Source organism: Leucoraja erinacea, chromosome 20, assembly GCF_028641065.1.
Source record: "Leucoraja erinacea ecotype New England chromosome 20, Leri_hhj_1, whole genome shotgun sequence".
Taxonomy (NCBI): Eukaryota; Metazoa; Chordata; class Chondrichthyes; order Rajiformes; family Rajidae; genus Leucoraja; species Leucoraja erinaceus.
This window is the reverse complement of record NC_073396.1, coordinates 29944611-29961840: the sequence shown is the minus strand read 5'-3', so window position 1 is coordinate 29961840 and position 17230 is coordinate 29944611. Positions and strand designations below refer to the sequence as shown.

At 39.0% G+C, this 17230-nt stretch overlaps 1 protein-coding gene across 2 annotated transcripts in view; it reads right to left on the bottom strand.

The window, feature by feature from the left end:
• Positions 1-2393: 2393 nt before the first annotated feature.
• ciita (class II, major histocompatibility complex, transactivator) overlaps positions 2394-17230 on the bottom strand; it is a 100660-nt gene continuing 85823 nt past the window's right edge. For both annotated transcript variants that reach the window (XM_055651757.1, XM_055651758.1), the window contains 9 exons: positions 16428-16607; positions 14856-14927; positions 14183-14263; positions 11757-11870; positions 9279-9362; positions 8441-8524; positions 7655-7738; positions 6664-6754; positions 2394-4669 (listed from right to left, as the gene is read on the bottom strand). In XM_055651757.1, the coding sequence (XP_055507732.1) occupies positions 6679-6754; positions 7655-7738; positions 8441-8524; positions 9279-9362; positions 11757-11870; positions 14183-14263; positions 14856-14927; positions 16428-16607 (775 nt within the window). In that variant the 3' untranslated portion in view covers positions 2394-4669; positions 6664-6678. The remainder of the gene's footprint in view (positions 4670-6663; positions 6755-7654; positions 7739-8440; positions 8525-9278; positions 9363-11756; positions 11871-14182; positions 14264-14855; positions 14928-16427; positions 16608-17230) is intronic.

Sequence of the window (17230 nt, the reverse complement as noted above, 5' to 3'; positions counted from 1 at the left end):
TGAACCGAATCCTGTTTCCCAAAGTAAAAGTATACTTTTGTAATAAACTTGCCAACAAGAAGTGTGAGGTTTTTTAATATCTAAAACGAAAGTGAAATAAACCAGTTATTTAAGTGCATTATCAACAGTTCAACACTCACATCCTTTTGTAATTCTATTTCTGAGTGTTCATGAGGCTAGATGATGTTACCGACTGTAGTAGAACATGATAAAAAATAACCTTGTTCAATAGGAGTTAATATTAGAATGTAATTTACTCTCCTGTGCCATAGCAGACATCTTTAATCCCAACCTTGGATCAGTGCTCAGAGATTTTCAATTTATATTTTAATCATCTAGTGAGTTGTCAATCCAAGATTGTCCAAGGTAATTTAATACAGGTGAGTGTGAAAAAACTGTTCACCGGCTGATTCTGAATTGAAACCCAACTCTTGGGAAGTGGGGCAGAAAGATATGAATTGGAGGAAAACTTGAATCGTGGCACCAATAAGTGCAGAATGCTTGAAGATTATTTTTGGAATAAAAAATAATAAATCGGTGAAGTTTTAAATTAAAGATGCAAAATTGTGATCCAAGTAAAATAAAAGTGTAATTAGAATAGTCAAAAGTCATAGCGACATGTTATTTTCTCTGTTATGGAGTCAAACCTATATGTTGTTGAGCATCTCTGTTTAAGTTTGAATAAATTGTAAGGGTCTGAAGAAGGGTTTCGACCCGAAACGTCACCATTCCTCTCCAGAGATGCTTGTCCCGCTGAGTTACTCCAGCATTTTGTATCTACCTTCGATTTAAACCAGCATCTGCAGTTATTTCCTACACATAAATTGTAAATGTCATGGCTTTTATCTTAGTGTATGTATCCATAATAATTGCTTCTTTTTAGCTTTAGGCTAGCATATCATCCTTTAAAATATATATATATATATATCAGTTCTTGTAGATTAATCAAGTCCAACTTCACAAAGAATACATTTATATACTGTACAGCCTTCTGTGTTATTTATGGTATTAATTCACATTTTTGACAAAAGATTTCAAGACTCTTTCAAAAGCCTTTCAGATGGGACTAACCTACTCAGAGCTGAGAAGACACTGATTTCATTTAATTTTTAAGTCTTTTCTATATGTTTAGAGATACTGCACGGAAACAAAGCATTGCGGCCCACCGAGTCCACACCAACCAGCGATCCCCGCACATTAACACTATCCTACACACACATTAGGGACATTTTTTACACTTGTACCAAGCCAATTAACCTACAAACCTGTACGTCTTTGGAGTGAGGAAGGAAACCAAACCGACCCTCGTGGTCATGGGGAGAACTCCGTACCGACAGCACCCACAGTCGGGATCAAACCTGACACTGCAAGAGAGGTAAGGCAGCAACTCTACCGCTGTGCCACAGTGTTGCCCTAGCTGCAACAAAAAAATAAATCTCTAACCATATATTGCCAACCTTTCTTTTCAAATTAACATTGCCAAAGTGCAAATTACTAATGATTATGTCTTTGTTTATTCTGAGCAGGTAACTTTGCCTCATCTGAAATTTGGAGAAATGGACCCTGTACTTTTTTTTTTTTTACACCCATCCCAAATTTTTTCTTTCCATCACAAGCAACTGGATTAATATTTCTTCCCATTTTTTTGCAAAGCAAGCAGATTATATATGTGTATGTCTGAATACATGTGAACAAGACATATTTTAAAAACAGCAAGTTGGTTCTTTGAAAACAAGTCAAATCTCTGGGGGAGGGAGACAGAAGGCAGAAGCAAACCAATTTTCGATAGCTCTGTTTCATTTTGAAGTACCTTGGCTATGTTGGCACTTAGGATTCTCCTGTTTCTTTCTCCCTTGCTGCTCTTCAACAAAGAGGAAGTCGGGAACAGCGGGGATGGTTATCAAGCATGACAGGATGTAGTTTTCTTAAAAGGCAATCTGCACTTGTCACCATGTTAATAAGCAGTTTCTTTTTAAAAAAAAATAAGAATAACATAAATTGCTAAAATTGGTTAAGAAACCAGATATCACCAGTGGACAGAGAGACAACGTTAACGTTTTAGGCCAATGACCTTTCACCAGAAGTCAGATCAAACAATACAATAAAGGTGAAGGTTTAAGTTAAAATGTGGTTCTGAAGATTTACAATTAACGTTGTCCTCCGATAGTTACAATCTTGAAGGGCTGAAGCACAATGAAAGGCTCTCTAATGTAAGGTTTTCTGTAGCCGATTATGTTGCAAAAGGATTTGGAACACCAGAAAAAAATTATCTATGAACCTGACTTTCTTAAGTTTATTTAAAACAGCAGCAACATTGAACGGATAGTTCAGTGCAATTGTTTATTTTTTACAGCAAAACAAGCATTTTTGTGTAAATCAAAACTTAACTCGAACTTTGTTTATTCTCCTGACACATTAATTTACAATACATTTTTATACCTTACTCTGATAAATTGTACAAACTCATTCTGATATTTTACATATACATTATTTCATGTAATGAAAAAAAGCTCAATTCTATACAATAGTTAGTGAATGCATTAAAATATGTTGTGTGATTTCATACTTTATAGGAACAATTCTACGCGAAAGAGCTGCTACCTTTAAAATTATGAGGTGCTGAGATATTGATGTAGAATGTGTCTTAATTATGTTACTGCAGTATTCTCTTCTATACTGCCATCAAAATAGTGCAGAATATTAATAGTCATACAGCATAGAAACAGTTTCAGCTTGTCCATGCCAACCAAGGTGCCCCATATGCTCTAGTCCCACCTGCTGCATTTGGCCCATATCCCTCAAACCTTTCCTATCCATGTACCAGCCCAAATGTCATTTAAATGTTGTTATATTTTCTGCCTCAACTACCTCCTCTAGCACCTCATTCCATATGCTCACCACCCTCTGTGTGGAAAGGTTGCCCCTCAGATTCCTATTAAATCCATACCCTCTCACCTTAAACCTATATCCTCTGGTTCTTGATTCCCCTACTCTGGGGAAAGGGCTCTGTGCATCTACCCTATCTATTACCCTCAAGATATTGTACACCTTGATAAGATCGCCTCTCATCCTTTAACGCTCCAAGGAACACAGTCTGGCCAATCTCCCCCTATAGCTCAGGCACTCAAGGCCCGACAACATCTTTGTACATCTCTGCACTATAGGGTGACCAAAACTGAACACAATACTCCAACTGTGGCCACACCAGTGCCTTGTGTAGCTGTAACATAACATCCCAACACATATAATCATTACCCCTACAGTGCATCAAAAGCCTTCTTGAACACCTTATCTACCTGTGACACCTCTTTCAAGGAACTATGTACCTGCACTCCTAGATCCCTCTGCTCTACAACACTCCCCAGAGCACTGCCATTCACTGCGATGGATCTGACCTGGTCAAACTTCCCAAAATGCGACACCTTGCATTCATCTGCTTTAATTTCCATTACCCATTCTTCTGCCCACTTGCTCAACTGATCAAGATCCTGCAGTGACCTTTGATAACCAACTTTGCTATCTACAACACCACCCACTTTAGTGTCATCTGCAAACTTACTGATCCTGCCTTGTACATTCTGATCCAAAAAGCTGCTTAGGCATCTCCTTCATCAGATCAATGGCAAAGTACCATTTCCAAGTTTCTACTATGGGTTGGTTATGTAATAGCGGTTGCTACCCTAAATTGGCGACGGACTTTCACTATCAGGCTAACTTTTCAATCTTTGATTTGGTATAACAATAACATAAGAAGTCACCTCGTGGCTGGAAATAATAAGCAACAGAGGAAGAAATAGCTCAGTTATTTCCTATGTTGACATACGTTAACTAAATTGAGAACATATTCACAATTCTGCTATGATTTTTAAACTTGACATACATTTCTCCCAGCAGTAGTATTGTATATGAGGCTAAGCAGCTCAGTGCCAACTTTGTTCATACTTTAACACTAAATTGTACATTAATGTTCTTTTAATACATCCGGTTAAGCAGCAACAAAGGAACAAAGTGCAATTTTTCATTTTGTGCAAAGCTTAATTAATGTTCATTTTTTCCCCACTTATGGCAGGTTTAGCTGCCTGCAAAGAATAATATCAACACAATTCCTTGTGTTATTCTTGCTAATGATAGGATCAAAAGAGCAGTAAGACATTTGAATCACTGCTTCAATCCTACTGTGCTCCTCTCCATAAAGTCCAGCCTGACACAAAGGAAATTACCCAAGGAAAAAGTGAATAGTTGTCAAACTATATGTACAGCATAGAAACAGAACATTTCTCCTAGCTGGTTATACTGGTGTTTATACTCCATACACGCCTCTGCCCATCTGAATTAAACCCACCTGATCGGCAGTTCCGTTATCATTCTCATGCAATCATCCATCTCCTTGCTAAGTGCATTAATGCCATTGAATTAAATCATTCACACGTTGTAATAAGTTCTGCATTCAAAATACTCTTTGTCCAAAGAAGTTTCTCCTGATTTTCTCATTTTAAGTACAAGGAGTAATCTTCATTCATGTTCTTGCTGTTTCATAGTGACAAAAGCAAATGGACTAGATGATGTTTCATTATAATGATAACAAAGGCATTTTAGAGCATGAAGAAGTGTGAAGTGTTAATGTTTTCTCCGCAAACTCTCACTGCCAATTTGTGATTCTTCTGTAATACTGTAATAAAAGTGAAAACAAAAGAAAATTTACTATTTACTATGTTTTATTTCTAGAAAAAAATGTACTCACTGAGAAATAATGGATACAATGACAGTTAATTGACACACTCTTTTCTACTTTTAGGTAAGACTCCAAATCTGCCAGTTGTAAAGGCTCCATGTTAAGATAGTGCCAGCATTCTTAACCCTTTTTGGGGGGGCTCAGACCGACTGCACAAATCTGCTTTGTATGGGTATAATTGGCTAGTAATATTAATCACATTCAAAAGGACGATGAGGATGTTTGCTGTGGACAAAGAAACCTCACATTTATGAGCTGGAAAAATGGTTCTGAAATGAGGATGTAAAGGACTTTTCTGGCAAAAAGTGTTACTTTATATTGCTTAGAGTTTTGGATACAAGGGCGGAATTCCTGAGCAAAACACAAAGTGGAGGCACTCAGCGGATCAGGCAGCATCCGGGGAGGGAATGGATAGGCAATGCTTCAGATCAGGACTCGTCTTCTGATTGATAGGAGGAGATGGGGAGAAAGCTGGAAAACAGGTGGGGCAGGTTAATTCACATTAGGTGAATGCAGGTTAGGGAATTTGAATGAAGGATGGGTGGAGTAACTGACAAAGATTAGAGGAGAAAATGAGACAAAATGATGTCAGATAAGGGAAGGAGGAGTGAAATGTAAAGCTGGAGAGAGGGGTGTCGTGGAGGGGATGGGGGGGGGGGAAGGGGGGGCAATAAAGCAGAAATGGGGATGGGAGATGAGTGACAGAGGGAGTGGACGTTACAGAAACAAAAGGCACGGGGATAGGATGATGTGTGTAATGGTGGGATGTTGGGTGCGTGGGGAGGAATGAGTACGTTTTGGATGTCGGCAAGGTTTGGTGGGAAAAGTGTAAAACACCCTCATGCACAATGTTGCCCTTCTGCAACATAAAATGTACCAAAAATAAAACTATATGGAGGCTACTGTTGCAGGAGAAAATACGGATGCTTAGCAATAATCATCTTTATTTTTAATTGAAAAGGAATGCTATTAAACAGCATTTACAGAGCAAAATAATCATAATAATAACATTTGCAATGCCCTTGCAATGATAGAATGTAATAACATGTATTTAAGTAGAATATCATTGAAACAACCTCATGTAACATTGAATTCTGTGGAATTCATATTTTGATCCTGACCTCGGGTACCATCTGTGTGGAGTTTGTACTTTCGCCTTATGACCGCGTGGTTTTCCTCCAGATGCTCCAGTTTCCTCTCACATCCCAAAGATGTGCGAGTTTGTAGGTTAATTAGCCACTGTAAATTGTCCTTAGTGTGTAGGGAGTAAATTATACCGTCCAATGACTTGGATCTAGTGTGATGGTTGGCTTGGACTTGGAGAGGGGGCAAAGGACCGGTTTCCATCCTGTATCTAAACTAAACTGAATCGATATTTTTCCAAGTTAGACCTACTTTACACGGAGCATTTATAAACACTATTTCTGTGTACTATTTTATTTCTACAGAACATAGGTGTGGGAGAATAGTTAAGTTTAAGCCCATCTCCCATTTAATAATAAAGTTGCCTATTTCCTTCGCTCCATGGATGCTGCCTCACCCGCTGAGTTTCTCCAGCAATTTTGTCTACCTATGTTTAAGCCCAACTGGTTGCAACTTTCATCTTTAGGCTCATCTGATACAATAAAGACCAGTTCTGCATTACACAATCAGCCAATTAATGGGACAGCACTGATCGTTGTCAAGACCTTCATGACTCAGAAATTCCTATCCATTGTAAAAAAATCCAACAGCAGTTTACATGAGTTGAAGATGGTGACATTAATTATCAATTATGTTCTAATATCTCTAAATCTTACTTTTCAAATATGCCTTATGCATTAGGTAAGAAGGATGTTAATGAGGGGGAAAAAAATATTTCAAGTCGCAACAAAGTACTAAAATTAAATTATTACATGTTACAAAAAGATAGAAAAAATTGACATGCTTACTTGAGAAAGGTTTGCCTATTGTAAATTAATTCTGACATCGATCTGTTGAATGTGTTCTGACATCCAGTGTGTGATTGTAGGACTCCATATCCTGTCAGTGAAAGCAGATAGTTGTAACACACAAAACACAAACTCCCTGATTACCAAGAGGGTTAAAGGCAGTGTTCAATGAAGCATTAAATCCCACAAACAAACCACAGTTCCAGATTAACATTTCTGAATTGATCTTGGTACATTTGGCTACAACATTCATTGTGAATGCGGAACATCACGGTAAACATCATCATGAGTATGTCTCTGTTACACATGGGATTAGTTCCTCGTGTACAAATAGTTCATTAAAGTTAATAACAAAGAACACAAAGTGCTAGAGTAATTCAGCGGGTCAGGCAACATCTCTGAAAAACAATGAAAGGCGACATTTCAGATTAGGACTCTTCTTCAGATGTGCTGAGTTTACTCCAGCACTTTAATATGTCCTTTTGTGTAAAGTAGCATGAGCAGTTCCTTTTTTGTTTCTACTAGCTCACTACTGTAAATAGCTGAAGATGGAACACAACAATTGGCTTTAATATTTCTGTGCTAGAAAAGAGAAAATTATCAAATCAGATTCTGATGCTAATGAGTAGATATCTATGAGACAATGGGTAGGTACATACAAGGAGGAGTTATGTATGGTGGCATGTATAAAGTTGCACGCGTGTAGTTATGCCTGTGCTCAAATCTGGAAACATCTGAAAGTAATACGCATGCATATGTGAGAAAGGGTATTAATGTACATGCATGTATGGATGCAAGTTAGTGCGTGTACACATGTCTGTACACCCAGCATGGTGACATTAACTAAAGTAACCATTCCTACTAGTTCACAATGCTACACAGACATGCCATAGTATTTAATGTGCACTTACAAAGAAAGGCAAGGTACTACAATGACAGGTTATGATTACCTAGTGGATTTTAATCATTTGTGAAGTTTGTACTAACTTACCATATTTTCTCAATATGGGGGCAATGTTTTAAACTCTGTGTCAGTCTCTGAGCTCCAACATCAGTAATTTTGTTGAATTTGACACTGTGGAGAGAAAACAAAACTCCTGGTATAATCTCTCCAGTAGCAGATGCGGGGTAATTCAAACACATAATCCATCATTACATTGCTGAAATAGTTTCAATGTTTCACATTTCAATTTTTTTAACAAGGTGTAATAAGAGAAATTAATGTAAGCTTGCTTTCAAATCCAAAATAGGTGGCAGGCTCCAAACTTCAGGCCTGATGTTAATGATAGATCTAGTCACGAACTCTGACATTATCTCACTGACCATAAGGATATTGTGGGAACGGGGGCAAGTGGATGTGGAAACTGACTTCATATGCTGGCTGAGCATAGCTGCAGTGTGGACCCGTTTTCTATCCCGCCTCAACAGATGAAATAACAAGCAGTTTTTTCTACTACTTCTTTGGCAGCTTCAGGCAGTTCTTTTAAGTACTTCTGCTTTAGCTATTATAGAACTGGTAAAACTGAAGATGCTTTTCCTGATTAGGGTGCTTCTATATTTTGCAGTCAAATCCTGAAAGAAATTCTGGATGTTTTTTTTGCCTATTGATATTGGCCTCACAACTTTACAGCAGCAGAGACCAGTGTGACAGCTGTCATGCACGGATATGCTTTACCCTCAGAAATCTATGCATGTTATCCCCCCCCCCCCCCCCCCATAACATACCCATAACATAATTTTGTATAATTACTTTCATCTTAATGTTTGTGCTACTTACTCCAGAACTTTCAATGATTTCATTACTGGGAGTATTTCTGCTAACTTTTCTGCGCCTTTGTCACCAATGACATTGTCATATAAACTGTGAAATAAAATAAAGTTAGATAAGACAAGATGTACATTAATAATCTTAGTGGTTGTATGCATTTAGATAAATTAAGGATGGGTGACCAAAATCAGTTAAGTCTCATATTTAAATCAAGATCTTTAACTCTGAAGCTCAATCAATTTGTACAAAAAAACATCCACCCACTAAAATATTGAACCTACAATTGCAATGGCTTCCACTCACTGTTAAGATTTACAATATAGTTTCCTTTTTGAAATTCAGACTGTCAGCACACTTTATAGTGTCCAACACACTTAATGTCAATACGATCAATATAAAGCTTATAATCGTCCCCCATAAATTTTCTTTTGAAAGTACTACATGTTGCTTGTTTAATGCAGAGTGATGCTAAGTGCTGGAGTTACCATGGAGAAAGGTTAAACGCAGCAATTTCTAGTCGTGTTCATAAGAAAGATTACAGAGCAGCAAAAGGTGCGGGTTCACTTTAATCTATCCTGTCGTCGACTGGATATTTATTGGTCAAGGCCAGAATTTATTGCCCGTCAGAGGGTGATTAATTTTTGCTGACAAAAGGGATAAGGGGAAACATGGAAAGACAGATATATTGAGTTTGGTTATAGTCAGCCATGAATTCATCGAAAGGCAGGACACGTCCACAGGAATATGCCTCTAATTAGATCACTTTTGTGATACTGGAGTTTTCATAAGATAAACAAATAATATTTCTAAATCTATGCCTGCACAAGGGTTTAAAAAAAAAACTTGCCTGAGAGTCTTTAAGAATTTCAGGTCTGGAAGAGATTTTGCCAGCACCTGTGCACCTCGGTCAGCTATCTGGTTGCGTGATAATCTATAACATACACACAAATCTGTTACTTTAAATTAATTTGTGCACATATTACCATTAATATCTCAGGTATATTAAATGACAAAATCTCTGATGTTGAAACTATATAAAAAGTTGCCCATGAAAACCATTTCAGTGCTGTTGCATTCTACAGAAACTTGATACCAGCTGAACACATACAAGATATATTATTCTGTCACAGTTAATGGAAATGGTCAAGCGTTCAGTTTATTTGCTATAATTCAGACTGTCAACTCTGGCTGACCATTCACTGGGAAGTCTCTGACAACTGCAAGCCTCCCACTGTTTCATCACCTGAAGGGAGGGAGGGAGGGAGGGAGGGAGGGAGAGGAACAGGGGAGAGAGGCAAAATAAGTGAGAAAATGGGGGGAGGAGGGGGGGGGAAGAGTGGAAAATAACCATAATCATACTTTATTACCTTATTAGCCAAGTATGTTTTGCAACATACGAGGAATTTGATTTGCCATACTGTATGGTATATTTTTATACCAATAAAACGCAACAAGACAAAGTACTTTTTAATATAACCATCCACCACAGCGACTCCTCCACATTTCTCACTGTGATGGAAGGCGAAAAAAAAGTTTGATCTCTCCACTTCTTCTGTTCTACCGCGGTCGAGGCCTCGAGCCTTCCATTATTGTGGCGATCTTAGCTCCCGCAGCCAGCGGTCGGCCCCTTCGCGTCAGGGCGATCAAGCTCTCGCATCGGAGGGATCTCAGCTCCCCGCGCCAGGCGATCGAACCCCGGGTCACGGCTGGTTGAAACTCCTGCGGCTTGGAGCTTCCCGACATCAGTCTCTACCGGAGACTGCGAGCTCCTTGATGTTGAAATTCGCAGGCCGTGGTTGGAGTGTCGATCCCAGGTAAGGGATCGCAGGCTCCGATGGTAAGTCCACGGCCCCGCGGTGGGGCTCAAAGTCAGTCTGGAGCAAGGCCGCCAGCTCCGTGATATTAGGCCGCAGAGCTACCCAAGATACGATCCGGAAAACAATCGCATCTCCGGCAAGGTAAGAAATTGAAAAAAGGTTTCCCTGACCCCCTCCCCCACCCCCCCACACAAAACAAACCAGAAAACACATACTTTTAAAACACACTAAAAATAACAAAAAAGATGAAAAGACAGACAGGGGCAGAGAAAACAGGAAGATCAAGGATGGAAGAAGATGTGTGAGAAATAATATAAGGAATTGCATTAGTTGTTAATTTGCCTTGATCCAAATATAATTCACACACTTCAAGGACACTGAACATAAACACTTTGTTTTGTTCCGCCTTTCCTTTAAATCCCGGCAACATGTGTCCTCTGACCTTTCTGACTCATAACAACACGTGATACATTTAACTACAATGTCAGGTACCATGACAGAAAGGTCTATAATAGACCGTGGAATAGTACAACGCAGAAACAGGCCTTGTCCATGCCGAACATGATGTCAAGATAAACCACTCTTATCTACCTACACTTGAAGTTCTTAGTACCATCCCAAATGCAAAAAAAAGATGGATGTCACCAGTTCTGAAATGTTTGAGTTATTGAAATGTTTGAAGCTGGATAGGATGGCAATTTATAGGTTTAATGTGCGAGGAGAAGGACGTTAAAGGGACCTCGGGGTCAACTTTTTTTTAAACACAGAATGTGATGTGTATATGGCCCAAGTGTAGACTCAGCCACCGTTTTGGCGAAAACTAACACTAGGTCCACCAAGGCCTACTGGATTCCTGGTTGCTAACAATTTTGCCTTCCATCACAGTGAGGAGGTGTTGGAGATTCACTGTGATGGATGTTTATGTAAACTGTGTCCAGTCTGGGTCTTGGGTTTTTTTGTAATGTAAAAAACTGTAGAAATGAAATTTTGTTCAAACCTAGGTTTGAATGACAATAAATAGCATTCCATTCCATTCCATTTTAGCTCCTCTTCCCATACTGACCTCACTGTCGTGGGCCTCCCCCATTGCCCGAGTGAAGCGAACTGGACGAACAGCACCTCATATCCTGCTTGGGTAGCTTACAACCCAATGGCATTGAATTCTCTAATTTTAGGTAATAAGCAATAAACTCCTGCCCACCACCCCCTCCTCACACTCTGGTAAGAAGCAGCAAATGAGAGTAAACGCATAGCAGGCACTTGGACTGATCATTAAACCATTAAGGAGATCAGTGCTATCAGTGGAGTCAGTTTGGGGTGGGAATGTGCAACATAATATGAGTTGGGTCATGGTTTTTTACATGGGACCAATAAAGTGATTCTCACAGCTTCACCTACAGATACATTCATCTACAAATAAATATACCTAAAGCATATGGATATAAAAAATGCACAACACGCCCATATTAGATAGATAGATATATGTTCAGATTAAATTTGTTACTCACATCAATTTTTCTAGTGAGGTTAAGTTTGACAGCACCTCTGCCAATCTCTCCGCTCCTTCATCCCCTAATTTATTTTCACTCATTTCAACTTTCTGTGAACTTGGTCCTTCAAGACTGTAAAAAGGTAGCAGACAATTTCAAATGAAAATGGACCTTTTCAGTAATTAAAGGAAATTTAGCATATTTAAAAAAAAAGCTGTTCAACTGGAATGGTCTGTTGTACACTAGTGCAAAATTTGCAGTTTGTTTCCTTCCACTTGTTATTACTTGAAATAATTTAAAATAAGTTATAAGAATATTGTTGATCCAAACATCTGTGCAGAATTACTATGTTAGAAAGACTGCTAACATTAAACCAGAATACACTTTATATCTGTGGACATGAACAAAGGCAACGTATCTTTATAAAATATAATGTACTCAATGTATAAATATACTGTATGTGGTAGGCAACTGTATTCGAGCATATAATTCTCCAAACAAATGAACATCTAAACATTGTTTCCACAATCCGCACTGCACACATGAATAGAATAAGAACAGACACTTCATCCCACAATGTCAGTGCTGAACATCATGCCAAGTTCATTACTTATGTACACAAACTCCATTCCCTGCATATCCATCCCCCGAGCGAAAGTCTTTTACATGCCACTAATGTATCTACTTCAAACACTACTCCCGCCAGTGTGTTTGAGGTATTCACCACCCTCCATGTAAACAACTTGTCAGCACATCTCCTTTAAACTTTGCCCTCTCACATTAAAGCTATGTCCTTGAGTATTTGATTTTTCCATCCTGGGAAAAAGATTCTGACATTCTACCCTATCTATGTCTCTCATCATTTTATATACTTCTATCAGGTCTTCCCACCATCCCTGCTGTTCCAGAGAAAACAATCCAAGTCTGTACAACCTCTCCCTGTAGCTAATATCCCCTGATCCAGGCATCATTCTGGTAAACTTCCTCTACAACCTATCCAAAGCCTCCACATTCTTCCTGTAATGGAGTGACCAGAACTGCACACAATACTCCAAATATGGTCTGACAAAAATCCTATAAAGCTGCATCATGACTTCCTGACTCTTATACTCAATGCCCTGACCTATGAAAATAAGCATACCATATGCTTTCTTTACCGTTCTATATACTCGTGTTACCACTTTCACTCTTAAGGAGTTGTAGACTTGGAGCCCAAGATCCCTCTGCACATCAATACTGTTAAGGCTCATGCCATTATTTGTATGATGTCCCCTTGCATTCAACCTCATACTTGCTCAGAATAAACTCCATCTGCCATTTCTCCGCCCATTTCTGCAGCTGATTTATATCCTGCTGTATACTTTGACAGCCGTTTGCATGGTCCGCGACCCCAGGAATCCTAGTGACATTTGCAAACTTACTAACCAGCCCGTGTACATTTACGTCCATAGACACAAAAAGCTGGAGTAACTCAGCGGCTCAGACAGTATCTCTGGAGAAAAGGGATAGGTGACGTTTCGGGTCGAGACCCTTCTTCAGACTAATTGAAGAATTTTTACAGACTTTTGGGTCTGAAGAAGCATCTTGACCCGAAACGTCACCTCTTCCTTTTCTTCAGAAATGCTGTCTGACTTGCTGAGTTACTCCAGCTTTTTGTGTTTCATCAATTTAAACCAGCATCTGCAGTATACTTTTACGTCCAAATTATATATATGAATGTATATGTATATACTATATTTGTAATATATATATATATATATATATATATATATATATATATATATATTACAAACAGCAGCGACATCCCAGTACATATCTCTGCAGAACTTCACTAGTCATTGTCCTCCAGCCTCACTATTGTTCTTCCATCCGACCTGTTTTCTATAAGCCAGTTCCAAATTCATACAACTAAGTAATTATTTGTCCCATGCTTTATAAACATATGGATCAGCCTACCATGGGGGACTATCAAATGCCTTACTAAAATCCATTACAACAACACCCACCACCTACCTTTGTTACCTCCTCAAAAAACTCAATCAATTTAATGTAGTCTACAATATAGAGGTGTCGTTTATACAATATATTTTTCACAGTGAAATGAAGAAATCTATCTTCAATTGTCCCAATTTGGTAATCAGGTAATGATTTGATTTACTCATCTGTGACAGTGCATTTTCATTATCAGTCAAGTATTAAACTGAACTCATAAAGGACATTTCTGTTAAACACAACACAGCTCTCTGGTGATTAATGAAGTCATGTTTTCAGTCTGACATGTGTTGTAATTTTTATAAAACAAATTTGGCAAATGGAATTGATTTGTCAATGGATTTGCATTAAGTAAATTAAGTAAAACTGATGAATGACATCATTATAAAGACATGAGAATATTTGTCAAAATAAAGTAGTGACTGAACAAGACATTTCCATATTTTACTCACTCTAAATATTTCAGAAATATCAGTGATGGTAGAATCTTTGTGAGTTTCCGAAACCCCTGCGGTCCATTCACGGGGCCAAGGCTGTGTGATTAAATTAAATTGTATTTCATTTTTAGGCATCCAATAGTTAAGAGATTAATTTAGCTTAACTGTACCACGTAAAGCAAAGGGAATTAATAATTAATAATCATTGATGATAGACAAGTAAGTTGAGAAAACTGTTAAAAACATTTCTGAGATTCCTTTCTTTATAAATAGGCAAGGAATAGTGACTGGAATATATTATGCCGAATCTACCCAAGCCCCAAACAATATAATGAGCCCAATTCCAGACTTAAAATAAATGCAGATCCAAACTGTAGCACTCACCCAACAAAGTTATAATGCTGGCTTCAATAGCATCATATTTATGTTACTTATAATTATTGCTAAAGAGAAGCAAGGGACATCTGCAGAGTGGCTGTGCTTTCTTTCTTCAAAACCTTCACTTCAGCATTCAAGAATGGCAAATGAACCACAGTTCCAGGCATTGTCAGTAATGTGGGACTCAATAGAGTTCTCTGATACTGTCACTAAGCCTCCATGAGTCTTACCTACAATGATTATAATATCCCAGTGAGAAGCTACTCATACATAAATTAATCAGGGCTTGACATTACAAGTCATCACTTACGCAAATACTAGCTCCTGTAGATTCCTCACAGCAGGCAATCCTTGGAGTTCATTCCCTGATGTGTTCCGGGCGCTGTTCCAAGTAAAAGTAAGAACGAATAGATGAAATGTCTTTATTGCCCTTTTTTAAAATCCACAGTGATGCCCGTTTGATCCAACATTCATCCTCTTAACAAAAAATGTCCCTGATAGAAGATATCTACAAACCTCAAATACAAATATTCAAGTTTCAAAACAGATATCACAGGTCCCAAATTTGGTTTTTGGTGACCCTCGGACTATCCTTGATCGGACTTTGCTAGCTTTAGCTTGCACTAAATGTTATTCCTATTTCATGTATCATCTATACAATGTAAATTGATCGATTGTAATCATGTATTGTCTTTCTGCTGACTGGTTAGCACGCAACAAAAGTTTTTTACTGTACCTCGGTACACGTGACAAACTAAACTGAACAAATACACACAATAAAGGATGGTTTGAATTAATTGACACTGTGTGGAAACAGGGTCTCTGGCCCAGTGAGTCCACACTGACCACCAATCACCCGTTCACACTAATTCCATGTTATCTCGCCTTTGCACCTATTCCCTACCACTAGAGGCCAATTAACGTATAAACCCGTACATCTGCAGGATAGACATCGAACATAGAAAATAGGTGCAGGAGTAGGCCATTCGGCCCTTCGAGCCTGCACCGCCATTCAACATGATCACGGCTGATCATCCAACCCAGTATCCCATACCTGCCTTCTCTCCATACCCCCTGATCCCTATAGCCACAAGGGCCACATCTAACTCCCTCTTAAATATAGCCAATGAACTGGTGTCAACTACCTTATGTGGCAGAGAATTCCACAGATTCACCACTCTCTGTGTAAAAAATGATTTTCTCATTTCGACTTCCGTCTTATCCTTAAACTGTGACCCCTTGTTATGGACTTCCCCAACATCGGGAATAATCTTCCTGCATCTAGCCTGTCCAACCCCTTAAGGTTTTTGTAAGTTTCTATAAGATCCCCCCTCAATCTTCTAAATTCTAGCGTGTACAAGCCGAGTCTATCCAGTCTTTCTTCATATGAAAGTCCTGCCATCCCAGGAATCAGTCTGGTGAACCTTCTCCGTCCTCCCTCTATGGCAAGAACGTCTTTCCTCAGATTAGGAGATCAAAACTGTATGCAATACCCCAGGTGTGGTCTCACCAAGACCCTGTACAACTGCAGTAGAACCTCCCTGCTCCCTGGATGTAGGAGGAAAGCCATGCGGTCACAGGGAAAATATTCAAATTCCATACAGACAGCACTCAAGGTCAAGATCGAACCTGGGTCTATGGCTCGGAGGGAGCAGCTCTACCAGCCGAGCCACTGTGCCACCCCACAGCACAGCTGGATAGAACAACCTTCCAAACAATAAGGGAATATATTGTAGATCATTCAGCCCTTCAGATTAATTCTGCCATTCCATTAATTAATTGGAAATCACATCATGGCAATCAGGTATACCACCTTATGAAGTGCTCGCATGGAGGGGGCTAAAACTCATACTTACTGAGAGAAATTCAGGCATCAACTCACCTTGAAAGGAATCGACTTTCTTTGTGAATCTGCACCAGCAAATCAAGGTCGTTAATGTCTTTCAAACTCTTGACTTCAAAAGGATTGACAGAAAACTTGACAAGGGACAGATGAAGCAGATCGTGTAGTTCCATTTGTTCCAAGTGCTCCCAAAGCTTTACTGCATCACAAGTTGACACTCTGCGGAGGAAAATCAACAAATGAAAGAGAGTCAGGAAATATTATACAGAAATACATAAATGCAAAGTAGGATTTCATTTTGCAGTGTACTCACCGTTGGCTTTCATCCTGGGTAAGCCATTCAGTTAATGTTAAAGAGCAGGACACGATAGGAAAGATTCATAAATCATTGTGTCAATAACAAGGAAAGCTTCGGACCACAGGGAAATTAGGGATTATCGCGATTCGGCAGTAAAATAGCATTGAAGCATTGATTAGGTCAGCCTTGGTCTTATTGAATGGCAGAGCAGGTTCAAGTGGGCTGATGGCCTTATTCTGCTCCGATTTCCTCCATCCTTACCTTTGCAAGACATTCTGGAACAGAAATTCTACACCGTGCAGTGACATTTGAGCTGCTATTGTTTAGTCTAGTTTAGAGATACAGAATGGAAACAGGCCCTATGGCCCACCGAATCCATGGCGGCCAATGATCACCCATGCATTAGTTCTATCCTACACACTAGGGACAACCTACAGAAGCCAATTAACCTACAAACCTGCACGTCTTTGGAATGTTGCAGGAAACCAGAGTATCTGGGGCAAACCCACATAGTCACAGAGGGAATGAGCAAACTCTGTACAGA